Source organism: Chlamydomonas reinhardtii, chromosome 17 (genome assembly GCF_000002595.2).
Source record: "Chlamydomonas reinhardtii strain CC-503 cw92 mt+ chromosome 17, whole genome shotgun sequence".
NCBI lineage: Eukaryota > Viridiplantae > Chlorophyta > Chlorophyceae > Chlamydomonadales > Chlamydomonadaceae > Chlamydomonas > Chlamydomonas reinhardtii.
The window spans coordinates 5,121,571-5,148,428 of NC_057020.1; the positions used below are offsets into that span (position 1 = coordinate 5,121,571).

Here is a 26,858-nt window from a genome sequence, read left to right on the forward strand (position 1 = left end):
GCGAAGTAGACAGATGGGGACAGGCAGGTAGGCGGACAGGTCGACACGCACGCACGTGTGTATGTGTATGGCAGCACGCACAAACGCGAACACGTACGCACGCTGCTTGTCACAGCCACTCCGCAAACACCGCGCACACGCACCTCGCCACCTCCATCTCCACCTCCGTCACCTCCACCTCCACCACCACCTCCGCCCCCAGCGCCCCCCGCCCCTGCCGCCGCCGCCGCCGCCGCCTCGCGCTGCTGCCGCTGCTGCTCACGCTCCTCGTCGGGCCCGGCGGCGGCGAAGGCGAGCACGTGCATGCCGTCACTCAGTAGCCCGTGCGACACGCCGCCCAGCGTCAGCACCGCTCCTGGTCCGTACACCTGCGGAGGTTTGTTTGGGCCGTTGGCTGGGTGTTTGGGCTTGGCATTGGGTTGGGGGGATGCGTGCACCGGTACGTGTGTGTATGTGTGCCCATGCAAGCATCCTGGGCGCGGGACCGGGCAGTGCGAGGAGGCGGAACAGCTGGCCAGTCTATTGTGTGGGGTGCCCTCCAACCAACGCCCGGACCCACCTACTCACCTTTTTGGACTTGAACACGCGAAGGGTGTTGGTGCGCCCGCCCGACCCCGCCGGGTTCGCCAGCAGCGACAGCAGCCGGTCACTGGCACCCAGACTCAGCCTGCGTGCGCGCGCGCGTGTTTTTGTGTGGGGGGGGGGGGGGGGAGGGGGGTTTGGCAGGTGTAAGTGGGCGGGCGGGGGATGGAGCGTACATGTGTGCGTGCGTACAGTTGTCGCCGGGCGAACACACACGTTTTCGGCGCACCTACACTTTACAGCAGATTATCGTCCCTAGAACGTCCGAACAGCATACTTCGCACAGTGCTCGTATCTTCCATCTACGCTGTAGAAATCTGCCCAAAATCCGCCGAAGGCGGAGAAAAATTTTTGGGTTTGGGTGCCACGCATCTACGCAGTGTAGACGGTTTTGGCCGGTTTTGGCACAAAATGGGGGAAGCGTAGACGTTTTGGGGGGCTTGGGGGCTTAAGCGTAGATGCCGCGGTCAGGGTCATCTACGCATGTGTAGATGCCGGGTGCCCGAGGGCATCTACAAGATACGAGCACTGACTTCGCATCGTTGCCTCCCAGCCCACCCCTGAATATTAGAGGCCGTCCCCGCTGCCCTCAGCTCCTCCCACGCCACCCACTCGCCCGCCCGGGGAGTGTTGCGGTGATTGAGTGTTACAGGCGGTCTCTTGTCGGGGTTAATGCTGTTGTTGGTTACAAGGTGGTATGCACGAGCGTGCTATCCTGTCCCCGTAAGTACCAGTGGCCCGGGCCGGTGGGCCCTTATAACGCCGGGAAACTTACTTTGCGGGTTTACTGCTGCCCCAGCGGGCCCTATTGCGTCCCTGCGCGGCCATGCACTAGTGGTATAGTGGTAGCATAGGCCCCTGCCAATGCTGGTGATCTGTGGGTCGTCCTCTCTCGGGTCCGCCTCCTCCCCCACCTCACAACACTCCCCACACCTCAACAATCAACCCCTCCCCACGCCTCCCCTGTGCAGCAAAATGTTTCCCATTGGCTCCTTGCAATCATGTGCCTGATGCTTGTTGAGTGCACATGGGGAGACCCCGTGGGGAGACTTGGTGGCCTGCAAGGGCCACACCTTCAACACTCGGCCATAAAGAAAGAAAGTGGCTCGCAAACCAGAAGAAAAGTGGAGTCGGAGGGCATCGATCCCCCTACCTCCCGCAGATTGCAGGCGCTCGCAACAGTTGCTAAGCGGGCGCTCTACCATTTGAGCTACGACCCCAAGGCTATGGACACATTGCATAAAATCAAAGATACAGCCCGCAATTTTAACCCATTGCGAAACCATCGCGACCTTTTTTCTCCTCGCGCGGCCGCCCCCGCGCCCCCGTTTTTTTATATTGTATCGAAATCTATATGCGAGTGCTGCAACGCTGCATTTCGTCGGCGGCCGCGCGGCCCGGCGGAGCTGAAATCGGCGAGTGACCCCCTGCATCGTGTACGGTGCGCACGCACGCATGCACGGACGCACGCACGCAGTCAGGCAGGATTTTGAAGGCATCAGTCCCTCCGCAATCAGAGATTGCTCCGGGAACAAAATTAAACTTGGCTACGGCCCATGTTGCATGTTGTGAGGAGGCAGACTCATGCGGGACTGCCCGTGGGGACTGCCCCACAGGTCATCAACATTGGCAGGGGCCTATGCCACCATTGTACCACTACGGCAGTGCATGGCCGATGAGGGTCACAGCAGGGCCGGCGTTTTGGCAAGCGCACAGGACAGAGCACTGGCAGCGGCACAAGCGGCTTGTGTAGACAGCTAGCCAAGCATTGGGGCCCTTGGTGGCATGGCACACCGTGGCAGCGGTGGGACAGGCAAGGCATGGCCGAAGGTCAACAATACACATCCATTCCCTAACCGGTCAGGCAGCGGCAGCGGCAGCGGCAGCGGCAGCGGCAGCGGCAGCGGCAGCGGCAGCGGCAGCATCTGCACATCAAGGACCAGCCAGGTCTGCTCTGTCACACCTAGCCCCTGCCTGCCATGAGGCCCCGCTCTGGCCCTGGCATGCTGATTGCTGAATGCCATCCAAAGGACACCAGTGCCACCCCGCGCAGGGCCACCTGCTGCCCCCACTTGCCCCGCCCCTCCTCCGACTGGGCCTTCACAGTCCACCTGCAGGTTCTGGCCCTGCTGCGTCCCTGCGCGGCCATGCACTAGTGGTATAGTGGTAGCATAGGCCCCTGCCAATACTGGTGAGCTGTGAGGCGTCCGCAGTCGGGTCCGCCTCCTCACCACACGCATCGCGGGCCAGACCTGAGTTCGATTCTCAGCTAGTGCATCACACCCTGTTCCGCACACGGGAGCGTGCCCTGGGGTCGTAGCTCAATTGGTAGAACGCCCGCTTCGCATCTGACGCAAAGCGCCTGCAATCTGCGGGAGGTAGGGGGATCGATGCCCTCCGACTCCAATGTTCATTTGGGCTCCCAGCCTACGCGGGCTGAGGAGACAGTTTTGCTGGGCGGGGGAGGCGCGGGAGGCGGGGTGGGCGTGGGGCTACCCCTGGTATGGGTGGCGGAGGATTGGGGAGGCTTGCACGGTGGGGGCACACAGAACTCAGGGCGTGTAGGAGGTCAAGCACAGAATGCACAGGGCCCCCCTCTAGCCTGTGCCACCCCCTGTGCACATCGGCTGCCACAACAGTTGCCAGCTGCACCTGGCAGCACTCCCCACGCCTCAACAATCAACACCCCTCCCCACGCCTCCCCCACCCATACCAGCGCCCCCCACATACCTACCGCGCCTGCCCCCACACGACAAAACGTTCACCGCTGGCTCCCTGCGAGCTGACGCGCCCGATGCGATTCGAACGCACGCGGGGAGACCCCACGGCCTTAGCAGGGCCGCGCCTTAACCACTCGGCCACAGGCGCAGTGCAGGCAGAAGCCCGCTGCAAGGGCAGGGAGACCAGTCGGGAAGTGGAATCGGAGGGCTTCGATCCCCCTACCTCCCGCAAATTCTAGGCGCACAGCACAGTGTGCAAAGCGGGCGCTCTACCAATTGAGCTACGACCCCAGGACATGTGGAAGAGGGTGTGATGCACTAACTGAGAATCGAACTCAGGTCTGGCCCGCGATGCGTATGGAGAGGAGGCGGACCCGAGGGAGGACGCCCCACTGCTCTCCAGCATTGGCAGGGGCCTATGCTACCACTATACCACTAGTGCATGGCCGCGCAGGGACGCGACAGGGGCCTCATGGGCAGAAGGCGGGCGCGCGGCGTAGGCCCAGGCAGACGAGGGGCGGGTCGTGTGGGGGAGGGTCTTGGGGAGCGGGGCATGTGGGTTCTCCCCGCATGCCTTCAAAACATATCCGGCGCGTGAGTTTGCAGGGAGCCAGTGGGAAACGCTTTGCCGCGCGGGGGATGTGTGTGTGGTGTGTGTGTGGCAGGTTGTTGGCATGGGTGAGGGAGGCACGGGAGGGATGCATGGGGTGCGGCGAGGTGGGCGGGAAGGCGCGCCAGGAGCCGCTGGCGGCTTCGGTGTCGGTGGGTTTGTGCAATGGTACATGGTGGGTGTTGCTGGCTGGGGCCAGAGAGGGCTGATGTGCGGGTTGCTGCACCTCTGACTCGCCGCGGGGCCGCCCGCCACGCACCTGAACGAGAGGGTGAGCGGGTACTGGTACAGCGGCTCCCGCACCTTGAAGAAGCCGCCCCGCAGCCACCTGTGAGGGATGGCGCGGCAAGATGGGTGGAGCCGCTCAAACTGTCATGTTCGCTTGACGCGTAAAGTTGCTGAATGCCTAGTACAAGCAAAAGCACAGGGTGGTGAGAAGCATGCAGTCGCTTCGGTTTGGGTGGTGCTGCTTGGCTCGGGCACAGGCCGCACGCATGCGCACAGCACACACAGACATGGGCTGGATGGGCTGTGTAGGTCAAGAGGACCGCTCGCCCCAAAACCCCATACGCGCACCGCCGCGTATGCCTACTTTCCGACTTGCAATACTTCCTCCCAGACATACACTTGTCCATTCCGCACCCACCGCGGCTCCCGCATGTCGGACGGCAGCAGCACGAACACGCGGGCGGCGGAGCTGAAGTGAAGCTGCGTGTACGGGCAGTCGGGCGGCGCCCCCCAGTCGTCCAGGCAGCCTGGGTGGAAGAACAGGCGGCTGCGGGGGAGGCCGGGTTCGTCCCCGGGTTCGTGTCGGTCGGCGGGGCTGGGGTCGAAGGGGTCGGGGGTGTCGGGGGCGCCAGGAAGAGCGTGTGTGTTTTGGCGGGGGCGGGCTCCGGCGCCGGGGTGGGGCGTGGCGGGCGTGCCGCGGGCGCGTGTGTGTTTGGGTCCAGCGGGCGGCGGGCGCTCGCGGCGGGGCCGTGTGGTATGGGGCAGGAGCGGGCTGTATGCCTCTAGCTGGCCTCGACCTGAGGGGGAGGAGAGGCGAAAAGGAGAGCGGACAAGAACACGTCTTAGTACGGAAGCGGGTAAGAATGAGGAGAGGGCATCGGGTGAAAGCAGGTGGGGAAGCGGGGCATCGAGAGGGGAAACCAAGCAAGAGGAGGGAAGTTGGGAATGCAAGCCACATGGAGGCACGCGTGTGTATCCTCCCCCTGGCGTCCTCTGGTCCGCACCCTGCCCGGCTCGCCGGCTGCCTGGTCCTTCGCTCCCGCCTGTCTGGCTACCCCCGACCCTACACCCGCGACCCCGGACTCCGCGACCCCGACCCCGCGCCCCTCGAAGCCCCGGCCACCTGCCCTAACCCCATCACTCCGTTCTCCATGAACGGCTACATCCCATGCCCTAAACCCCCCGCCCCCCTGCCCTAAACCCCCCCCCCCCTGCCCTACCCTCGCTGTACATGGGCACGCCCGCCTCCAGCAGCTGCAGCTGGGGGCCCCGCACCACCTGTACGACATGCGGTACGGCAGCAGGGCGCGGATGATGAGTCAGCACGTGTGCAGTTACTACACCATGTCAATGCCCCGCCACGGCTGCCCCTGCCCCTGCCCCTGCCCTGCCCTGCCCCTGCCCCTGCCCCTGCCCCTGCCCCTGCCCCTGCCCCTGCCCCTGCCCCTGCCCCTGTCCCTGCCCCTGCCCCTGCCCCTGCCCCTGCCCCTGCCCCTGCCCCTGCCCCTGCCCCTGTCCCTGCCCCTGCTCCTGCCCCTGCCCCTGCCGTACGTTGGCGTGTCTTTCTCGCATCCCTCGCTACGGGGTGCGCCCCATTGCCCCCCAAAGGCCGTCCTGATCGCCCTGAGCCACCCCCGCCATGACCCCCCACCCCGCCCCCAACCCGCCCGACGGCACAGCCCAAACCCGGCACAGCCCAAACCCAACACACTTTCGCCCCCTCACCTCGATGCTCTTGTCGATGTGCTGCACTGCCAGCAGCGCGACCGGGCACCTGTCCTCCCATGCATCCCCCTCCTCCTCCTCCTCCTCCTCCTCCTTCTCGTCCTCCTCCTCCGCGTCCTTCCCCCACCCGACCTTCCCAGCCACCGCCGCCGCCACCGCCGCCGAAGTGGCGGCCGCCGCCGCCGCCACCACAGACGCCACCACCGCCTCCCGGCAGCTGCGGCTACCCCCGTCGGCGGCGCCGCCAATGCCGTTGCTGCTGGTGCCTGCGGGCGCCTGCCGCCGCCGCGCCGCCGCCGCCGCCGCCGCCGCACGGGCCGCCGCCCGCCAGCGCGTCACGGCGCGGAAGGCCCTCTCCAGCTCCCTGCAGGCACGCAGCCGCATGCCGCACGCAAGTCACCAGGCGCGCGGATGGGACGTGCGTGCTTGCGCGCGTGCGTGCGTGTACAGTCTTGCTAAAGCATAAAAGGATTATGTAATGCTGGGCGCACACACCTCAAAACCCACACCCCCACCTCCGCTGTGACCACGCCGCGTGCCTCGCGGCCCCCTCGTGGGAGGGGACAGCCCCAACCCGCGCCTACAGCCCACAACACACCCAAACACCTCCACGCAACCAGAACCTCCACTAAACCCGTTAACCCCAACCGCGCACCCACTTCAGGTTGCGCAGCTCATTCAGGTCATCCGGCACCTCACACTCCTCTGGCTCCACCAGCGGCGGCGCCAGCGGCGGCCGAGGCGGTGGCGGCGGCGCGTCACGCAGCAGCAGCTGCCGCTGGCGCCACGCCGTCTCACTAGCTGCCACAGCTGTAGCAGCAGCTGGCGCCACAGCTGTAGCAGCAGCTGCTTTCGGGTTGTCCTCCGGATCCGCGGATGCGGGTGCGCTGATGATGAGGGATGGCGGCGGCGGGCGGTTGGGTCGGTATGGGGAGGCTGGAGCGGCCGCGGCGGCGGCGGCGGCGGCGGCGGCGGTGGCAGTGGAGGAGGCGGCGGAGGGCGAGCGCGGCGAGGCTGCTCGCACCCTGAGGCTGTCCAGGCGGGTGCTGGGGTTGAGAACGGCCGCATGCACATCCGCTGCTACTGCCACCGCGGCTGTGGCTGTGGCTGTAGCTGCTACTGCCGCTGAGGAGCGAGCGGATAGCGATCTCCGGTGCTCGCTGGGGGCCATTAGAACCTCCGCGCCGAGGGAATGCACGGCCCCCGGTACAGCTAATAATGTCTCGAGGGCCAAATCCTCCGCCTGCGCCTGCGCCTGCGCCTGCGCCTGCGCCTGCGCCTGCGCCTGGGCCGTGGCCCTGCTGTGCGCCGACGCGCCTGCTGCCCAGCCGGACGCGGTATGCAACGCCTCTGCTCCAGTGGCCACCGGCGCCGCCGCCGCGACTGGTGGTGGGTGGGCTGGGATGGCGTGAGGGCTGCTGTCGTGCAGGTGGTGGTGGTGGTGCGGGTGCGGGTGCGGGTGGTGGAGCAGCCAGGGGGAGGGCGGCTCCCCCTCGGGCGGGGGCCCCGTGTCAGACAGCACCGGCTGTAGCCGCAGCGAGTTGCTACTGCTGACGCCGCCGTTGACTGCGGCCCGCCCGCTGGCGATGCGCGCACCGCCAGCCCTCCCGCCGCCACCGGCGCCAGCAGCAGTTGTAGTAGCAGCACTGCTGCTGTCGTCAGCAACAGCAGCCGTGTGGTGTGCTGTCGCGACGTTGGTTTCTTCAGGACTGGTCGCTCGGGCGTTGCCGTGATACGGAAGGCCGAGCCCGGAGCCGGAGCCGGAGCCGGACCCAGGAATTCCATGCCGGCCAGGCATTGTCCGGGGATGGAGCGGGACTGCTGTGTTGTGACCTGCTGTGCTGTGCCCTTCCCCCGAAATGGCAATATTTTGCGTATGGGTGTAATAAGGCATTTCCGCGCCTGAGGAGGCGGGCGCACGGTGCGGGGAGCCGGGCCGGCTGGAGTGCGCGAGAGAGGCGCGCCGCGAGGGCGGGTGCAGGCTCGCCATGGACCGCCGACCAGTTTCGCCCACGGCAATCAACGAGTTCAGAGCGCTGCCTGAGCTGTAGGTTCCAGACTCGCCGACATCTTCTAGTCCGCCGACCACTTCGGCAGCGGTAGCAGGCCCCGGGTCAAAAGGCGTCACAGCGTCATCCGCATTCCCTTCGCCAGTCGCCCCTCGCTTCATCATGCTGCTGTTTCTTGAAGACATTTGCCCTTCAACTTAAGAAATGAAGCTTTACCAAAACTGCAGTCGACCTCATTTTTGTCAAACTACAAGCGGAACGTTGTGTCAGACTTCTGTGCTCTTGGGTTTGCCAACATATGCCCGAATCTACCTAGTGCAGTTCTTCTTTGTAAGTCTCGTGGCAACCCCAAGTTCGGCAGCCTCAGCGGATGCAATCCTGCCTCACCCATCCGGGTTTCGCCCACCACGTTCCCCAGTGCGCCCCCCTCACACACGCGCACCGCAAAACACTTGGCACCACCCAGACTAGTCCCGCTCTTCATGATTTTCAACGGTTTCAGCGTGTAAAATAGAGGTGGTCGGCGGGGCGTTTTTGCGCCTGTCGCAATGTCACGGCCGCAATGTCACGGCCACATGGCACTCGCGGCCCGCCGTCAGTGAACCTCTGATCGCACCCACACGGAACGTTACACGCCGCGTGCGTGTGGTATCGCATACGGTATACTCTAATACTCATCACCGATCTTCGTCGGTTCGTTACCAGTCTTCATTGATCGAATACCGACAAGTGACCGCCGTGCTACGACGCCGCCGCCACCGCAAACACGCACAGCCCCAGCAGCAGCGCCGCCAGCGCCGCCACATCGACCAGCGCCTCAGCCTGACGCAGGCTGATGATGGCGGTGGAGCCGGCGGCGGCGGCGGAGGCGCCGGCGGTGGTGGTGGCAGCTGCCGCCACCGCACCCGGCCCAGCCTTTGCCGCACCCGTCGTCCCTGCCGCCCCCGCCCCTGCCGCCCCCGCTCCACCACTCCTGCTGCTCCTGCCTGCCAGTACGACCACCTGCCGGGCCCGAGCTAGCAGCGCCCGCGCCGCCGCCGCCGCGTCCTGCGCCTTTTCCACCACCTCCCGCACCAGTAGCGCCCCCAGCGGCACGTCCGCCTCGCCCACATCCGCACCCGCGCGGCTCCCACCACAGCCACCGCTCCCACCACCACCAACACCACCACCACTACCACCAACACCACCACCACCCGCAGCAGCCGCGGTAGCGGCTGCTGCCACCGGCGAGAGCGGCGGCGGCGGCGGCGCAGCCGCCGCCGGAGGCGGCGCCGAAGGCGCCGCGGGTCCTCCCCCTCCTCCTCCTCCCCCTCCACCTCCTCCTCCTCCTCCTCCTCCTCCTGCTGCTGCCCCCAGCACCGCCAGGCGCGTGTGGGCTGCCGCCAGCTCGGCTGCCAGGGCGGCGTTGCGCGCCCGCAGCGCCTCCAGCTGCTGCGCCATCTTGTCGGGGGCCAGACGCACCGCGTTGAGGGCCACAGTGTTCTGGACGCCCTTTGCGCTGTGGGCGTATGTGTTGGGGCATTTGTGATATGTGGGAAGGGAAACGTGTTCAGTATACGTGTACCGTATGCGCGCAGCACCATTGGAGGTGGAGATGGCACTGGGAACTGAAGAATGCAAGGAGTATCGGGCACGACAAGTAAGCCGGTATCCCCACAAGTAAGTACACAGGAGCCGCCAACCCGCCGCCTCGCCGCAAACGCCGCCTCGCAACTGCACTAGCCATCAACTAACGGGCGCCTGCACTACCGGTACCCACCGCGCCCCGAAGCGCAAGGACGACAGCGTCTCGGCGCTGTTCTCGGCGCAGGGCGAGCAACAGATGATGAGGACCGTGCGCGCCGTGCCGCCCTGCAGGCAGGGCCGCGGGAGCGGCAAGGAGGAGGAGGAGGAGAGATGAGGCAGATGGGTATGAGTGGGGGAGCGGGGGCCACAGTGGTACAGAGCCGGGGCCACTGTACAGAGCGAGGCGGGTGGGTAGGCGGCGGAAAAGCACAGCAGCACGGCAGCACGGCAGGAACAAGCAACGGCGCCTGGGTCACACCATGACAACATCCACACATACACGCACGCACACACACTCTTCGTTCCGGCTTCTTGTTGTAATTTCTGACACTTTACTGTTCCCTTACTCACCAGCGAGTCCTGCAGCACGCGTGTCAGTTTGCTGTCCCGGTACGGCACGTGGCGGCCGGCGCCGCCCCCCGCCCCGCCCGCCCCGCCGCCCCCCTTGTCGTCCGTAAGCGCGTAGATGACGTTGGACAGGCAGCCTGTACGGCAGGGCGCGAGGCGGCGGCGGGAAACGTTTTGTTGTGTGGCGAGGGGACTACGGCAAGTACTACATTCGGCCTGGAAGCTGCAAGCCCTGCTCGGCAAGGTTCTAGCAGTACACCCGGTGTTTGGTGGCACCGTGACATGCGGCCTCCCTCCATGCATCCCCTCATCTGCGCCTCCCTTCCCCCACTGTGTTCGTCGTAGTTTGGGCTGGTCTTTACAACCCTATCCCTCACTGAGGCTCTTGTCGGGGAGGCTGCCCTACCCACCCAAAACATGCGCGTACACACACACACACACACACACACACACGCGCGATTATACATATCTACACACCCCCACTCACTGAGGCTCTTGTTGATGAGGCTGCCCTCCACCAGTGTGGTTCCTGCGGCCCCGGTGCGGTCCGCCCGCTCGCTACCCGCCAGGTCCACCATCACCAGCTTGCCCGTCTGGCAGGGGGGCAGGGGGGGGGGGCAGGGAGGGCAGGGAGGAGGTAGGAGGGAGAGGGAGGAGGGAGGAGGGGCAGGAGGGAGGAGGGGGAGAGGAGGAAGAAGGGGGGAAAGAGAGGAGGGAGATCCCCACGTGTGTAGGCCTCAAGGGAGGGGAAGCTGGCGGCTGCTGTGTGAGAGGGCTGCTGTAGTCTCTTTTTGGAATTCCCTGAGAGAGTGGTTCCAAAAACTGGGAGAAGGCAGGCGTCTCACCTGCACGGCTCCGTCTGGCCGGGTGCGCTCCACACGCACAGTCACAATGCAGTGGCTGCGACTGCTCTCAGCGTTCATGCTGGTGGCTGCGCATGTGTGGGGCGAGTGTCACAATTTACGATACAGATCGTATGTATGAATATGTGTGTGCGTGTGTGTATGTGTGTGTGTGTGTGTGTCTGGGGGGTAACCCCTTCTCCCTCCTCCCTCCTCCCCCCTCCCTCTCCCTCCTCCCCCCTCCCCCCTCCCTCTCCCTCCTCCCCCGCTCTCCCCACCCGCTCACCCACCCGCCACGGAGCGCTGCGCCAGGCCGCGCCCCATGCAGCCCACCAACTGGGCCTCGTCCGTGACGCACAGCTCCGTGGCTCCTGAGTGTGTGTGTGTGTGGGGGGGGGGGGGCTGTAAGATACCAGACCAGACCGGTAAACCGAATCCAATGCGAAAGATCGAGGAGGACATCGAGGGTGGGTGTGGGGGTCGGGCACGGGGTTCGGGCGGGCCGGGCGGGTGTGCCGAGGGTGGGATGGGTCATGGGTGGAAGCGATCGAAAGGGTGGGTGGAAGGGCGGGGACGAGCGCAGTGTCAGCAGTTGCACGATGCCTTCAGTCGAGTTTGGGTGGGTGGAAGGCCGGGCTGGGGAGCGCTGGGGCACACCCTGCACCACTACCTGCAACCAACCAGACACAACCCAACGTACAAGCGCTGCACCCACCTACCTTCCGCCCGACCCCCGTGTGCCCGACCCCCGTGTGCTTGCCCCCCCCCCCCGTGCCCGGCCCCCCTTGTGCCCGAAACCCCCCACACACACCCTCGATGTACACCCCGCGCAGTGCATCCTGCTTCACTTGCAGGTTGTCGCTCCCGCCGCCGCCGCCGCCGCCTCCCCCCTCCGCCAGCAGGTCGCGCACTCGCTCGCAGTAGATCTCCACCACACTCAGCACCACCTGGGTGGGAGTCAGGGAGGTGTGAGCCAGGGAGGTGCGAGTCAGGGGGTGCGAGTCAGGGAAGCACCAGTCAGGGTGCGAGGATGTACCGTGATTGAGGGTGTGCACAGTGCAGGGGATCGGAAGCAAGAAAACGGAGGGAGGGATGTTGCACTGCCGCGACAACATTGGTTGAGGCATCCACGCGTCGCCCTGCCCCCCCACCCCCACCCCAACCCCAATGCACCCACCCACCCACCCACTCAACACCCGACCCACCAACCCAAGCCCCAGCTCCACCAACCCCGCGTTGGTTGAGCTTGGGCTGGTACTAACAACCCACCCCTTCCCCCCGCACCTGGAAGTCCGCCCCCTCCCGCTCCCCCGCCGCCCCAATGCCGTCGGCGAGGTGTGCCACCGCCCGCGGCACCACCCCCCGCTGGGCCGGGTCCGCCACGCGCCCAATCAGCGTGTGCGTCTTGCCGCTTCCCGTCTGGCCGTACGCTGCAGGGGGGGAGGCAAGGAGAGAAAGGGCCACGCACAATGTTCCCTTCAAGCATTGCCACGGCCCTGTCCCACCAATCCCGCACGCCCCACTCCCTGCACACCATTGCTTGCGTGCCACCCCCTCCGTAACCCCCGACATCCTCCACAACCCAACGCCGCCCCACCACACACCACACACACACACACACACACACACACACACACACACACACCTCCGGCGCATACAATGCATATGGGTGCCACTCGGGGTCAGGTCGTTCGTCGATCGCCCGAGAGGGTTACAGGCTTTTCGCGGGTAAGTATGACTACCGGGGTCGACGCGGCAACACGACGCTCGGTATTTGGTAGGTATCCGTAAGTAACTCCGGCGCCGCTTGGGCGGGCTTCGTTTTGTTGTTTTTTTCTAACACACACACACACCTCCCGCCGCACGCCGCACGCCCCACCCAGTATGGTGCCGTTGTATCCGGCCAGTGCGGCGTCCACCACGTGTGTCAGGTCCGCAAACACCTCCTCCTGACTGGAGGTCTCGCCTTGGGTAGATAGGGTTCGTGAGGGGAGAGGGAGGAGGGAGGGGGAGAGCAGGGGAGATGATTGAGGCGGTGAGGGCGCTTGGGGGCGGAACGTGGGGCTGGCGGGCAAGCGCGGGAAGGCTACCGCGGGTGTAGCCCAACTCACCCCTGACATGCCCAGCAGTTTCTTTCTCGCACTCGCTCCGCCCGGCTCTCGCGTCTTGCCCTCCATCCCTGCCGTATCTCTGGTGCATCCCCGGACTCGCTCACCATACACCTTGTCGAACGCAAAGTTGTGTTTCACGCCGTCCGGGCCAGTGAAGCCGATAGCGCCGCTGTCGCTGTTGCCCAGGAATTCCACACAGCGCGCCTCGGCCTCTTTGCTGCTGCGCGGCCGGAAGCGGGCGCGCACCGTGGTGCCAGCCACAGGCGCCGGAGCCGAAGCAGCCGAGGGGCCGGAAGCGTCCGCGACCGAGCTTGCGCCGAGCCCAGGCCGCGGCTGGACTGGCTGCGTGTCGCCCATTTGCGCAGTGTGCGCAGCGTGCGTGTTTTTATGTGCTCTAATTGCGGTAGAAGTTTATTGGTGTTAGGCTGCGCAAGTTTCGCCAAGCAAAGCTTGGGAGTGACAAGCCCGCCAAATCGGGTCCGCATGGCGGGAAAGGGAAAGCTGCCCTCGCCCGGCGTTGCAAGCCGACCGCGATCCCCTGCCTGCGAGCCTCCCAATCTTCACCAAGCCGCCGCTTCCACGCCGTTCATTCCCACACAGCGTGTGTGTATGCACACCGCATGCCTCACCGCTCTGGGCGGCACCGCTCTGCCTCCATTTCCCTCTTCCTTCCGCCCAAGCCCACGGGGGGGCCCGAGCTCGCTAGGGCGCCGCCCCACGGCGGCGCTGCCGTGCTACCTGCTGGCTTCCCACACGGCCCAGCTAATAACACAACTGGCATCTCACACCGGGTCGTCCTTGGAACGACTGTGACCCATCGCTCCCGGCAATAATTATCTCACGCTAAGCAAACCCCTCAGCAGCACCACTCGATTGGCTCCTGGTCATCTGGGGCTGAGCATCTTACGTCCGCCTACCGCACACCTGCAGTATGCATCCCAACGCGGCCCGCCGCCCCCACATGAATGCGAATCCTGGCACGCCCTGCCTTTGCGCACACGACACGCCCGCAAACCGGTCACGTCAATGCCGTATGTAAAATGCCACCCAAAGAATCATTCATGACCACAAACGCCAGCGCTTACGTAGAGCACATGACGTAGAGCACATGACGTGTTCTTCGGGTGTCAGTTCTCAACATGGTTAAATCTCCCGGCCTCCAAGGCCCACTTGAGGACGGGTCCGTCTGCCGCCGTTGCCGCCGCCATCGCACCCCACATCCACAGTCACGCAAGGTCAATTTCGAAAGCCCGCACCTCCCCCGTAATGAATTCGGCCATGCAAGCCAGCAGCAAAAATAAGAACCGGACTGCGGAGGTAGCAGCCCGCGCCCACCCTACCCTGTCCTCCTGAAGGCCCGACGTGTCTCTGTAACACACGCAAGCCACTGAGCGAGATGCTGCCAGGCCGAGCACTCCTTCCTGTCTGTCTGCTACTACCAAGGCTACCACAAGCATGAACGTCTGCTGTGCCGCGGTGAATTTGGTTAACTGGGAAAGTAATCTAACGGTGCCGACTACAAAACCAACTACTACCCCGCCCTTCTCAGCGCTTCGTCCGCCGCGCCCATCCTGCCGGTTTCATGCAGTTTCATGTAGCCAGCTTCAAGCCGCCTGCCGCCCTCCGAATCCCTCCTACTATGTACACGCTGCCTCCTGCTCATTCCTGCTGCAGCCGACTCCGCAGACGTGGAGCCCAGCCAGCCGCGTCATGCCTCAATGTGACTCCCGCGGTGCTTCTGCTGAAGCCGCCATGCCACGCCACGCCGGCTCCAAGTGCAGCGCTAGGCGGCCAAAGCACCACGCCACGCACGCCACGCCACGCGCCACGCGAAACACGCCACGCTACGCTTCAAGCGGCTTCAGTGGCTTGGGCGCGGCGTCCCCCGGCAGTGGCTTGGCGTACATGGACGCCGACAGCGGGCGCAGCTTGGGCCGACCCACGGGCTTGAGCAGCGGGTCCGCCATGGGCGGCGGCGGGCCGCGTCTCGCGCCGGGGGCGGACCCGGGCCTGCCGCTGGGAGCGGAGCCGGGCCGTGCTGGGGCCGAGCCAGAGGCGGCTGCAAAGGAGGCGGCTGCATCTTCCGTTGGGAGGGGGGCTGTGGGGAAGGCGACGTCGGACTGCGACTGGGGCGGCGTGCGTGGCGCCGTAGGCGCCGATTCACCTTCCCCGGCAGCGAGTGGTTGTTGCGGCTTTGAGGTGCTGACCTCAGGCTGGCCCGACGCTGCTACGGGCTGGCTCGCCTTTTGAGATGGCGGTGTCGTTGCCCGTTCTGGCGGACATGGCGACCTCTCGGTGCTAGGTGCTGCTGACACGACGGGATTTCCCTCCGGTCGCACTAAAACTACTGGCGTTTCTGCATGGTTGGTCTTCGGCGCCGCTGGCGACGCAGGCGTTTGAGCCTACACGCGCATGTGGGGTCGCGAATGGGGGGTCAGGACTAAGCCCAAAGAATGGCACACGATTCCCAGGCATCTCACCTGGCGCTCCGGAGCTGGATGGACCTGCGCCGCTGAGCTTGCGCCACAGCCCTGCAGCATAGGCGTTCGGGATTGTCAATGTTTGCCTCCAGTTGATACAGTTCTGAGTTGATATAAATGCAATGAGGCAAGCTATACTTCGTGAGCAGCATTCGCCTCACCATCCTCAGCGCTGGTTGGAAGGTGAAGCAAACTTGGCTCCAGTTCCCCTGCCGTTGTAGCGAGGGCCCGGTTAAAATATATAGCAGCTGCTATGTTGTTTCTATTCAAGTTAGTGTCGGTGCTCGCCCAGGCGGCAAACTTCGATGCTGGGCTGTTTTACTAGATGCTAGCAGGGTGTGCGAGGCTCGGTGTGATTGCTCAGGCCGTGTTTATGCTCTTCACAAGTACATACTAATCCAACTATGCAGCTCTTCGCCTAGCAAGAAGCTTTAAAACATCGTCAGGAGGACACGATGCGGCCTCTTCCCACCCCATGCCTCCCCATGCCACGTCGGAGCCCGCCCATTGAACTACACTGCCGACAAGCATCTTCACCTGCGCGTCTCCCGCTGCTGAGCGCAGCTGCTTGTGTGTGTTGCGCATGACCTATGCGTGCAGCCCCAGCAGCGCGTCGCCCCAGCTGCCCAGCCGGCACTCATATTCGGCCCGTCTGCCGGCGAAAGCCCCCTGCTTGCCTCACGCTCAGGGCTGACCGTATACAGCGCCCTTCCCGAACATCTACACTCATGTTTGCTGTCTGCCCAATAGCAGGCTTGCAGCCATCGTTTGCAGCAAATAGACTTTCCAAACGGAATTGGCTCACCCCTCCCTGCTGCCATCCTGCGGGGAACCGCAAGAGTCAAGGCACCCTCGCACAAGGAGGTGAAAGGGGAGCGAGTGTCCTCACGTGAGTATTGTTTCCTGGACGAGGCGGCAGTTGCGCTTCCTCACCTCAGCACAACATAAAGGTTGAGGCTGGTTGTCGCCGTAGGACACTCCTGGGCCTTGTAACCCTACTTGGACTGCACCGTGTTGTGGACGCCAAGGGCCAGCCGGGGCGGGTAAATTATGCGGGCAAGTCAAGATTACAGGCGGTCACCTTTGCAATCAAGGTGGGTGCGCGGGGGCGACCTACAGTGTATACCGGTAAGATGCGGATGCCACAGGCGAAACGATGTCCACGCCGACAAGACTCGGCCGCAGCTGCAGCGCATATTTTCGTGTGGGCAGGGGCCACGGGAGACGCTGTCGGCAGCGCCACAGGGTTGGCACGCCAAGGAATGCGTGCTAACTTCTACGCTGTTGACCCACGGGCGACTCCTCAATCGCGTTATCGGCCCCGCGATGGCGGTTTTTTGACGGGTCGCCAACTATGCTTGACCTGCTTTACAGTGAGTTGTTTCTTAAGTCGGTCACACCTCGTGCTCTTGCTACTGACTTAGCAAGACCAATTTACTCCTAGCGTCCACGCACAGCTCCAAATGTCTTGTCCATTCTCGCCGAAGCAGCCCGGCTTTGGTCATTTTCGTGAGCCCACGACATGCAGCAGCGTCACGAAGATTATAGAGAGGAACTCAGGCGCCGTGATCGTTGTTGGGGGCGCTGCCGCCTGCGTGGCTGCGGGCTGGAAGGTCCGCGGGTATCTGGCGGACCGGCAACTGTCCCAGCTACAGCAGCGCGCTGACGTGGAGATACAGGCTGTCAAGCAGCGCGGTGACTTGGAGATACAGGCTGTCAAGCAGCGCGCGGATGTGGAGATACAGGCTGTCAAGCAGCGCGCGGAGCAGGCGAAGGGCCTCTTGGACCTCGTGCTTCACGGGGACTACGACAAGTACCGCGCCACGGTTGCGAAGGACTTCGAAGCCAAGAAGCGGAAATGAAAGGTTCTGGCGGGTCAAGGGAAGGTGGGCTGTAGAGGCAGGCAGGGGCAGGCCAACTGGCGCCTGGGTGTGTGCGCAGCAAAACGGATCCGTCCACCGGTGTGTGCCTCACGCCCCGCGCAATCCCATACGCGCACGCTCCCCCCCCCCCACCCGCCCCCACCCCCAGGCCTACTTCGACGTGGACATCGGCGCCAAGTCGGCCGGCCGCCTCGTGATCGGGCTGTACGACAACGGCGTGCCGCAGGCCGTGCAGAACCCGGTACGTGCGGCTGCGGCTGCGGGGCGGTTGGGGGGGACGCAAATGTGCAAGCGACGAACGGATAGCTCGCAGCCTTTGTCACAGCGCTGGGCCATGGACCTCCTGCGTCGTCATTGTAGCAGGAGGCGGGGCCGGGGACGTTATGCTGAGCGCCAGTCAGGAGGGTGTGCGGCGCGCGCAGTGACTCCTGCCGTTGCAGCGCTGCATGCATGTCGGTAAGGAGCGCATGCGGCGCTGACACAGCAGGAGCAGCAGGAGCAGGAGCAGCTGCAGCAGCCCCCTCCGTGCGCAGATTGGCATGACGGCCCACAACGCAGCCACTACCGCTCATGTTCTGCCCCTGCCCCCACCCTTGACCGCAGGCGGCAACTTCACTGGCACTGCCACCGGCACACAAGCACCGGCGGCAAGTCCATCTACGGCGCCCGCTTCAATGACAAGAACTTAAAGCGTGAGTGTGCGGTATGCGGCGCAGAGGGCAGGGCAGGGCAGTTCTGGGGCAGTGGACCGCATCGGCTGTCACGGACTGCTGGTCTACGGGTGGTGGTGCGGGTGGCCTGGCATGGGGTGCAGGCCCTGGCCTACTCTGGCCCTGGGTCCGCTGCAGCGCGGCGCAGGGCGGCGCAGGCGGCGCGTTCGGTCAGCCCTCTTCCACCTCTCCATTCCTCCCTCGGTTGCTCCCTGCAGGCAAGCACACCGGCTTCATACATTCCCCACCGGCTGCGGCGACCGCCCCGTGATGATGGGCCCCTCACCATCGCGGCCTGTAGCAAGCTGGGGAGCAGCAGCTGGCCCTAGTATATATGGGTAGTTAAATGATGTTTGTTGCAAATGAGTTGTGGGGTCGATAAGCGACGAGCGCTTGGCATGAGTATGGAAACGCAGTGGAAGGGAAGCGCTGTCGTTGTCGTATAGGCGTGTACGGATTCATGGCAGTGGGTGCGCATGTGTGCGTGTTGGCGATGTGTTTGAGGATGCGACGTGTGCCTGATGAGTGATGACATGGGGGACACCCCAACCGAACCCTGCTTGGACATGGGCGTGCCGTACGGCGTAAGAAGCGGAATTATGTATGTGTGAGGCATTATACGATGATTCGACGACGGGGTCAGCGCCTCAGCAGCTTTTTGGGCTGAGCCCCCCCAGCGAAGCGTTCCAGGGGGGGGGGCGAAGCCCCCCAGGAACATAGCGTCGGCAAAACATAGCATACTGGCGCAAACCGCGACTGCTACGTATTAGTATTTGTTAATGCCTATTGCATGTAAATAGGTGGCAGGGAAAATTCGGGCGGCGCGAGAAGTGCCTTCGCGGTCCATGGACAATTGACTTTCGCGAGGTCGCGAGGAAAGCATCCGGTGCCCGCTGATATGCAGTCTCTAAGGCAAAATATGTTGGCGGCAAGCAAAGCGGGGAAGTATATCGAAAGTTCTGAGCGACTTGCTGAGCCATGCCTGCCGACGCGCCAGAATGCCGAGAAGCCCCGAGGTCGCCCCCGCCCCGCGCCCAGCCCTTTGAGCGTGGGGCGCCGGGGAGGTGTTGAGTATGGCAGGAGGCGAAAGAAATGCTTGGGGTGTTTGGGAGCGTGACAAGGCACGCATGCGTGGCGCGGGAAATCCCGCACGGCCCCGACCCGAGTGTCCCTAGCCGATGCGCCTGCGCGTCGTGCGGCATGGAGGCTCTGACGGGGCGTTACACGCCTATTAGCTCCCAAGCGTACGGGGGCTCAGCCCATTTTCCAGCTGTACAAAGCTGACACCCCTTGTTGCCTGGTGTATGCAAGGGTGTATGCGGAACACAGCATCCTTTTTGAAGTGGAGGTGACTAGAGCGTATCTTTATGCATATGGGGCGGTGGCCAACTTGGGGCTGCGCGCTTGGCACATAGCCGCCTGCAATGGCGGTAGCTGGGTCCGCTCAACCTGCAAAACTGTGTCGCCGAGGTGCCCTCCACAGTGCACTGTCGCCGCAGCACCAGCTAGAATCGGCGTGGGAGCAACACGGGCACACAGCCCCACCCCCACACCAGCAGTACAACACCTGTAACACCTTGATGGCGCCCGGGTGCGCCGCATCAACCACGAACCTGCGCTGTTTGCGGACACGTAATCGCTCTTGAAGCGGAAATGCTTCGCAGCGCAAGGCCGCAAGCTCAAGCCTAGTACAGCCGTGAGGGCGCCGCACACTTGCACTGCGATCCCGTATCGTACAGCAGCCACTCGCGCTCTGATGAGCAGCCACAGGGTCACAGGGTCTCGCCACACCTGGACGCCACGCCCAGGTCTGCCCAGATGCCTTGTGCGGCTGTGCCCAGCGCTCTGTAAGCCAATGACACTGGTCTACTGCCTTGGACTCTGTAAGCCCCCCCCCCCCTGTACTGGGCCGGCAGGCACTGGGACAACGGCAGTGCTCGTATCTTCCTTCTTTTCGACAGAAATTTGCCCCAAAAAGCCTCCGGCGGAAGAAATTTTTGATTCTGAAGTCCAGAAATCTGTGAAAACGCTTCAGGTTTTGGGGGATCTTTCTGAGAATCGCAGAAGACATTTTGGGGCGTTTCTGTCACTTGTCCGGGCCCAAGGCAAGGGTGACTGAGGTTCTCCAGGGATAATCTACGGCCGTGTCCTGCTGGCACCATGGGGGCACACCACGATAGGCCAGCCTTCTACCAGGGTAGTCATGCCGTGGGTGAGTGAGCATGATGAGCGTGGGTGAGGGCGCTGGGGTTTGGCGTGGGGATGGGCCACGATTTGCCATGGAGCCATGAAGCCGGTGCTTTATTCAGCAACATAGTGTTAATGTGGCAACAGCAACCTCACCCCGCACGCTGTAACAATGGCTCATCCCGTGCAGCGGAGTATTTTGCTGTGCCGGAGCCGGAACGTGGGCTGGGGGCAACAGCAACCTCACCCCGCACGCTGTAACAATGGCACATCCCGTGCGGCGGAGTATTTTGCTGTGCCGGAGCCGGAACGTGGGCTGGGGGCAACAGCAACCTCACCCCGCACGCTGTAACAGTGGCACATCCCGTGCGGCAGAATATTTTGCTGTGCCGGAGCCGGGACGTGGGCTGGGGGCAACAGCAACCTCATCCCGCACGCTGTACAATGGCGCACGCCGTGCGGCAGAATATTTTGCTGTGCCGGAGCCGGGACGTAGGCTGGGGGCAATAGCTACCTCACCCCGCACGCTGTAACAGTGGCACTTCCGAATATTTTGCTGTGCCGGAGCCGGAACGTGGGCTGGGGGAAACTGCAGCCGCATTTGGCACGCTGCAACAGGGCAAGCCTGACACACCCCTGGCCTGACACGAATAGTGCATATGTCGGGGGCGGAGCCCCCGGAAAAATTTTGGGGATGAAAGGTGCGGCGGCAGCGGGTTTCTGAAAACTAAAGATGCCTGTTTTCGGAAATCTGTCACTGGCGCCGCGCCTGCCTTCTTAAGATACGAGCACTGGACAACGGCTGTGTGGTTGCTCTGGCCGTGCTTATGCCCTTCATAAAAAGGTAATTATCAACCTACACAGCTCTTCGCCGAGTGAGAACCTCCAAAACATCGTAGGGAGCACACGATGTGGCCTCTTCCCTCCCCATTTTCCTCGCCACGATGCGGCCTCTTCCCCTCCGGCCCTCCCCATTCCCCTCGCCACATCCTGGTCGGAGCACGCCACGCGAAACACGTTGCCAACCTCCATCTCCAATTGAACGCACTGGCTGTGCACCCGCGCCTCCTACAAGGTGATGTACAAAAGCTCGCATATGCGGCTGCAGTTCCTCCTTGCAGCGCGACAGTTTCGTTACGGGAATGGTTCAAAGTTAACCCCCGCCTCCTAACACGTCGCACGTGTTTGTGCCGCACACCAGTGCGCGTCACAAAACACTTGGACCGCGCTTTGCTCCCACAGCCCCCCCCCCCTCACACACACACACGCCCGTCCAGTGCATAGAAACGCACGCATACTTGGGTCTTTCGTAATACCACTCCCGCAGGCAGTGCAGCCGCCGCAGCCAACAGCCCCTACTATGGCCGGTGCGATATCCACGTAAACCCCACACGCCAATCCCCTCTAGCTCCGCATCTGGTCCCCATACGTTCCTTGCTTCCCTGCCGCGTTCCAGAATGCCTATCCAGCCTGCACCACCCCATCCCACCCAACACGGCTACTCCCCGGACCCTCCCGCGCCCCCCCACCACCCACCCACCCACACACACGTCTCTGCCCACACGTGGCTCGCATGCGCGCTCTACGCCGCCTGCCGCAGCGCCGCCACGACGCCCTCCACGCCCGCCTCCTGCGCCACCTCCAGTGCTGTCTTGCCGGCCTGTGCATTCGGTGGCGTGGCGCACACGTTGGCGATCTCAAACGGTTACAGAGGCAAGCACGCGTTTGAGCCGCATGATTTGTAAGGCGTGAATCGTGTATGTGTATAAACCTGCCTTCGGGGGTGGGCGCATGTGTGTATGTGGCACACTGTGCCGTCATTAGCCCACTGGGCCGGCAGCGCCCCCATACCACCGCCACCACGTTCCCCACGCCCCACCGCCCACAACTCTGAAAGCCCTGGCTTCGGCCCGCACTCCCAAGCCCCCACACACCCCGCCTGCCTGCCTGCCCTATCCCCCCTGCCCCCCTGGGGGAGCCGTCCGCGGCCCGCACCCTGCCTCTCCCCTAACCACCCCCCTCCCCCTGTCCCTGTGCCCCCTAGCCCTCGTGTGGCCCCATGCCGATGCGTGCTTGCCTCTATTTAATTGCCCGCTGCCTGTTTCCCCCTCTCTCTTGCCACCCAGGCTCATGCACATCGAATACTGTTGCCTTTTTCGCTCGCGCGCCTTTCCGCTCACACCGTTTGCCTTTTCCCTTTTTGCACATGCGAACGTCCCGCCCTGGCGCTGGTCTCCTCCTCGGCGCCCGGGCTCCCTTGATGTCTTCTAGGTGGGTATTCAACGTGTGCCTAGTCTGCATTGCTAGTTAGAACGTGCGTGCGTGTGTTTGAGCCTAGGTGGCAATTTCGAAGGCGGCTACCGTCAGCACCGCCCACACGCGCAAGACCGAAGAGCTCATCGCCTTCTTTCTACCGGTTTGCGGGATGTTTCGCTGGGAACCTGGGAACTCGGTGCATTTCGGGAATAGGGACCATTGTCGCGTGCCACTCCGTTGTCAAGCATCGACCACGCTCTCCTCCTCGCTCTATTGCATTGGGTTTGGTTTAGTTTGGGCTGGTATTTACAACCCCCCTGCCTATCCCCCGCCTCACCGTCCGCGCCTATCTACCCCCGCCTCACCTCCCCCCAGCCCCGGTCCCATCCCGCACTCCGCCCTGCGCGTCTGTGTGCCCCCTCTCACCACGTTGGTGACGCCCACGGCGGCGCCACTGCTCAGCAGCAGCGTCACAATTTCCGGGTGGTCCTCAGCCGCGGCCTGGGGGGGGGTTACATTCATGATTAATTAGAAGTGAAGGCGTAGGCAGGTACAGTAGCATAGTAGACGCGGGGGGGGGGGGTAGCCATCCATGGGATGGTGTGTATCACGCCGGGGGGGGGGGGGGGCGTAGCCGTGTATGTGGAGAAATGATTGAATCACAAGTATGAAGTGCCGTGGGGTTTTTGTAAATTCCAGCCCAAACTACATCAAACCGAGCTAAAACGAGCGGAGCACAGGTAGAGGCGTAAGTTGCAAGTGATAATACTTATGGGGAGCGTAGTGGGGAGGAGTACGGTAGATGGAGCGTAAGGCAGGTTGGGGGCGTGGAGTGATGATGTGGGCAGCGAACGGACGAGGAGTGGGTGTTTGGTGGCCGCATATCGGATTACCGGTGAGTGTGGACTGACGGTCCCGATGCATCCCCGTTGCATCCGTGTGCTGCTGGCAAGGCGGGCTCTTGGCATTGCAACGTTGCGTGTAAACCCCACCAGATCCTTTTTCTTACCCGCTCCCCTCCCAAGTGCCCATGCTACCCGGCAGCGGCACCAGCATCCACCCACCTTGTGCAGCGGCGTGTCGCCCTCCTTGTCCTGCGCCCCCGTGGCCGCCCCCGCGCTCAGCAGCGCCTGCGCCACCTCCACGCGCCCAAACGTGGCGGCCCAGTGCAGAGGCGTTTCGCCACTCTGGAAGGCGGCGGCGGAGGACAGGGGCACGGGACAAGGGGGAGGGGCTGTAAATACCAGCCCAAACTAAACCAAAATGCAAGCGATGATACTTTGGAAGTGCGGGCACTGGTCACGGGCAGGGTAGCACTCCTGCTTGCGGACGCTGAAGTGCTCTCGACCCCAACCCAAGCGTCCAAGTTCAAAGGGTCTTGCGACCACGGTCCCGGCCACACACGGTCCCGGCCACACACGGTCCCTGCCACACACACCCACACACAGCGGCGCACCTGGTCGGTGGCTGTGTGCTTGGCTCCCGCCTGCAGCAGTGCCGCCACGCAGGCGGCGTGGCCCTCACTGCTGGCCTTGAGCAGCGGCGTCTCGCCCTCCTAGACATGAAGAAAGGGGCGCGGGCGTGGGGTGCGGGGTTGAGCGGGTGATGGGGGGTGGGTGTGAGCGGACATTCAGTGAATGAGGGGGAGTGGGTGGGTGGGTGGCCCCCCCCTGGCCCCCCTCCCATCTCATGACCCCCGCCCGCATGCATGGTCCCTGAAAAGGGTGAACACAGCACATATGCACACGCCCGCGCTTGTGGTTACCCTGTAACCCGACCGCCCTCTTGCGCGCCCGCCGTCCTAGTCCCACCTCGGTCCTGGCCTCCAGGTCTGCTCCCGCCACCAGCAGCGCCTCCACCACCCGCACGTGCCCCTTGAGGCAGGCGCGGTGCAGCGCAGTCAGCCCCTTGTCGTCCGCGGCGTTGGCCTCCGCGCCCGCCTTCAGCAGGGCCTGGGGGCAGGGCAGGAAGGAAGGGAGGCAAGGGACGGATTCGGGCACGGGGAAGGGGAAGGGAGGGGGAGGTTCAGGGTTCAGGGTTCATGAAGGCTGTTCGTTTCGCAGGCTCGCGCATGGCTTCCTGACCCGACCCAGTTCCCGCGCACACATCTGCAGCTCTCCCCCGCTGCCGCCCCTACTTTCACACCAGCGGCACGGAATGCACACGCCAGCCCGGTCTCCGTGTGCTCACTCCCGTAAGCCCCACACCACACAACCACGGCACTCCGCTGCCGCCCCTCCCCTCCCCTCACATTACCTACCGTCTAACCTTCCCTTAGCTAATCATGAATGTAACCCCCCCCCCCCCCACGCACACACACACACACGCCCGGCTTTCGTTTCGATTTTTTAACACACACACACACACACACACACACACACACACACACACACACACACACACACACACACACACACACACACACGCCCGCAGTGCTCCCACCTCGGCCACCTCCGCGTGCCCCTTGGCCGCTGCCTCGTGCAGCGCGCTCTCGCCGTGCTGCCCGCGTGCCTTGGGGTCGGCGCCGGCGCGCAGCAGCAGCTCCACCAGCTTCACGTCGGGCCGGAGCGAGGCCATGTGCAGCGGCGTGCGGGCCAGCTGTTGTTGTGGGGTGGGGTGGGGTGTGTGGCAGGAGGGAAGGGAGAGGGGGGATACCCGGATACGGTGAGTGAGTGAGATGATGATGCGGTATTCCTTTCGCACCGTTTGACAACACGCCCTTGACACGCCCGACCGCTCCCACCCCCCTGCGGATGTGGTGAAGACGGCATCCCCTCCACTCCACTGTCCCCGGTGCCCGGGTGCGGGGGCGCGCACCTTGCTCTTAGCTCCCGCGTCCGCGCCCGCCGTCAGCAACGCCTCACACACAGCGGTGTGGCCCAGACCCGCCGCCAGGTGCAGAGCCGTATTGCCGTCTTGGGACTGTGTTAGGGGTGATAATCATGAATGTTTAAGAAGTGAAGTGGGGTTGGTGGGTTTCGGGCGCGCAGGCGTGTGCTACTTAACGGGCATGACACCACGAGACCAGCAACCGGCAGCACTCGCCTCCTTCCCCAAACAACCGCCCACCAAACACCCGACGCGACGGCAGCTCGGTTGCGCGCCCCACCCTACCCTGCCTCTCTTTCGCGCCTGACCCAACCCCCTTCCCTACCCTTCCCCCAGCCTACCAGCACCCTCCACCCATTCCTCCACCCATTCCGCTCGCACAACCCGGCGCCCATTCCTCCGCTCCGCCCATTCCTCACACCCCTGAGCATTCGCTTTCTCTCACGCCGCACCTCGTCAGTGACGTTGGGATTGATCGAGGCGTCCAGCAGCTTCTGCACTCCCGCCGTATCGCCCTGCTTGCTCAGAGACATGAGAGATTTCTGTGGGGCAGAGGGAATGGGGTCATGGAGATGGGGTTAGGAGGAGACAGGCGGCGACAGACACAATGGTCCAGGGCTGTGCAGTCCCTATGAAAACCAGGCGGGGGGGATCGGGTCGGCACGGGGGTGGGCTGCGGCTGTTGAAGGCCTTGAGTTTACTTACCACCTAGGGTGACCACTCTCTGGGCGCAGGCTTTCACAAGCTCATGCTCCTGAGTCCTTGCCGCGAAGCGCAACACCACCGCGTGACACCCCACGGTCACACCCGCTGCGCGCCACCCCTCCCAACCCTGCCAGGGGAAATCGTAATCCTGGCGCGCCCACCCCAGGCAGATCACCCCATGCGCAGCTCGGCTGTGCCCGTTTGTGCAACTTGCCTCGTCGTCTGACTGGGCTGGACGCGAGGCAGTGTCCCGCGCGCCTGCAGCAGGAGGAGCAGCAGCTGGAGCGGGCGAAATGGGGGCAGGTGCCGCCGCGGGCGCCGCGGAAACAGGTGCCGCCGGGGGCGCCGCGGGAACAGGTGCCGCCGCGCGCGCCTTGGCTGCAGCATCATCGCCAGCTGTGACCTTCGCCGGAGCAGGCGTAGGTGCCGCCTGTACCGACCGAAACAAGCGCGCGGTACAGGTCGTAAAACCGGAATTGTCTTGCGATGAGTTGAGTGAACGCAGCCAGCTGATTGCGCACCTTGTCCTGTGGCTGACTAGCTCCACAACCCATTCCCTTCTGTAGGCCGTGCGGCTGGCTCCGGCGCTGGGTCTAGTGAGAGCTCGAAGATGCAGCAGCGAAACCCAGCTGCCTGCGCGCTGGTGCTTGGTGGTTCCTTATACCCAATATGTCTTTGGTTGAATGCGCGCGTCAGGAGTCCAGGTCCTGGTCAGCGACAAGTGCGCGGTTCACAGGTGTGCGGCTGGTCGGTGCGACCGTCAGGTCAGGTCAGGTCACTGTAGCTCAAAAGTATTATGTATATCTATATTCAGCATATGCGTATGTCCAAGTGCGGCGGTAGGCGCC

General features: G+C 63.9%; 5 protein-coding genes across 7 annotated transcripts in view; 1 reads left to right on the top strand and 4 right to left on the bottom strand.

Annotated features, from left to right (window-relative positions):
* The window catches only part of CHLRE_17g735021v5 (uncharacterized protein), a 22,376-nt gene extending 14,261 nt beyond the window's left edge, over positions 1 to 8,115 (bottom strand). Inside the window, exons 1-7 of one of the 2 annotated variants that reach the window (XM_043072527.1) lie at positions 6,525 to 8,115; positions 5,866 to 6,229; positions 5,361 to 5,418; positions 4,559 to 4,937; positions 4,172 to 4,240; positions 568 to 667; positions 144 to 368 (exon numbers count right to left, since the gene is read on the bottom strand). In XM_043072527.1, the coding sequence (XP_042914986.1) occupies positions 144 to 368; positions 568 to 667; positions 4,172 to 4,240; positions 4,559 to 4,937; positions 5,361 to 5,418; positions 5,866 to 6,229; positions 6,525 to 8,038 (2,709 nt within the window). In that variant the 5' untranslated portion in view covers positions 8,039 to 8,115. Of the gene's footprint in view, positions 1 to 143; positions 369 to 567; positions 668 to 3,129; positions 3,469 to 4,171; positions 4,241 to 4,558; positions 4,938 to 5,360; positions 5,419 to 5,865; positions 6,230 to 6,524 lie in introns of those variants that run through there. The other variant, XM_043072528.1, reaches the window with a different exon arrangement.
* A 54-nt stretch (positions 8,116 to 8,169) lies between these two features.
* Positions 8,170 to 13,375, bottom strand: CHLRE_17g735200v5 (uncharacterized protein). Its single transcript, XM_043072529.1, has 10 exons — positions 13,065 to 13,375; positions 12,729 to 12,815; positions 12,134 to 12,279; positions 11,661 to 11,796; positions 11,140 to 11,220; positions 10,853 to 10,938; positions 10,495 to 10,600; positions 10,011 to 10,144; positions 9,634 to 9,725; positions 8,170 to 9,372 (listed from the first exon to the last, which is right to left on the bottom strand). The coding sequence occupies exons 1-10, from the start codon at positions 13,315 to 13,317 to the stop codon at positions 8,616 to 8,618; spliced, it is 1,878 nt and encodes a 625-aa protein (XP_042914988.1). The 5' UTR covers positions 13,318 to 13,375; the 3' UTR covers positions 8,170 to 8,615.
* Positions 13,376 to 13,462: 87 nt separating this feature from the next.
* Positions 13,463 to 15,875, bottom strand: CHLRE_17g735250v5 (uncharacterized protein). The gene is made up of 3 exons (XM_001699548.2): positions 15,602 to 15,875; positions 15,441 to 15,491; positions 13,463 to 15,362 (listed from the first exon to the last, which is right to left on the bottom strand). The coding sequence occupies exons 1-3, from the start codon at positions 15,602 to 15,604 to the stop codon at positions 14,805 to 14,807; spliced, it is 612 nt and encodes a 203-aa protein (XP_001699600.2). The 5' UTR covers positions 15,605 to 15,875; the 3' UTR covers positions 13,463 to 14,804.
* A 954-nt stretch (positions 15,876 to 16,829) lies between these two features.
* On the top strand, positions 16,830 to 18,997 carry CHLRE_17g735283v5 (uncharacterized protein). Of its 2 annotated transcripts, none has more exons than XM_043072531.1 (4): positions 16,830 to 17,305; positions 17,472 to 17,564; positions 17,927 to 18,015; positions 18,252 to 18,997. In XM_043072531.1, exons 1-3 carry the CDS (start codon positions 17,299 to 17,301, stop codon positions 18,010 to 18,012), a joined length of 186 nt encoding a protein of 61 aa, XP_042914990.1. In that variant the 5' UTR covers positions 16,830 to 17,298; the 3' UTR covers positions 18,013 to 18,015; positions 18,252 to 18,997. The 2 variants fall into 2 exon arrangements, with proteins under 2 accessions (XP_042914990.1, XP_042914989.1); XM_043072530.1 differs by having other exon boundaries at positions 18,252 to 18,841.
* A 1,942-nt stretch (positions 18,998 to 20,939) lies between these two features.
* CHLRE_17g735350v5 (uncharacterized protein) lies at positions 20,940 to 26,795 on the bottom strand. Its single transcript, XM_043072532.1, has 10 exons — positions 26,532 to 26,795; positions 26,225 to 26,440; positions 25,758 to 25,847; positions 25,294 to 25,398; positions 24,919 to 25,074; positions 24,288 to 24,428; positions 23,933 to 24,031; positions 23,541 to 23,663; positions 22,903 to 22,977; positions 20,940 to 21,880 (listed from the first exon to the last, which is right to left on the bottom strand). Exons 1-10 carry the CDS (start codon positions 26,562 to 26,564, stop codon positions 21,803 to 21,805), a joined length of 1,116 nt encoding a protein of 371 aa, XP_042914991.1. The 5' UTR covers positions 26,565 to 26,795; the 3' UTR covers positions 20,940 to 21,802.
* Positions 26,796 to 26,858: the final 63 nt, after the last annotated feature.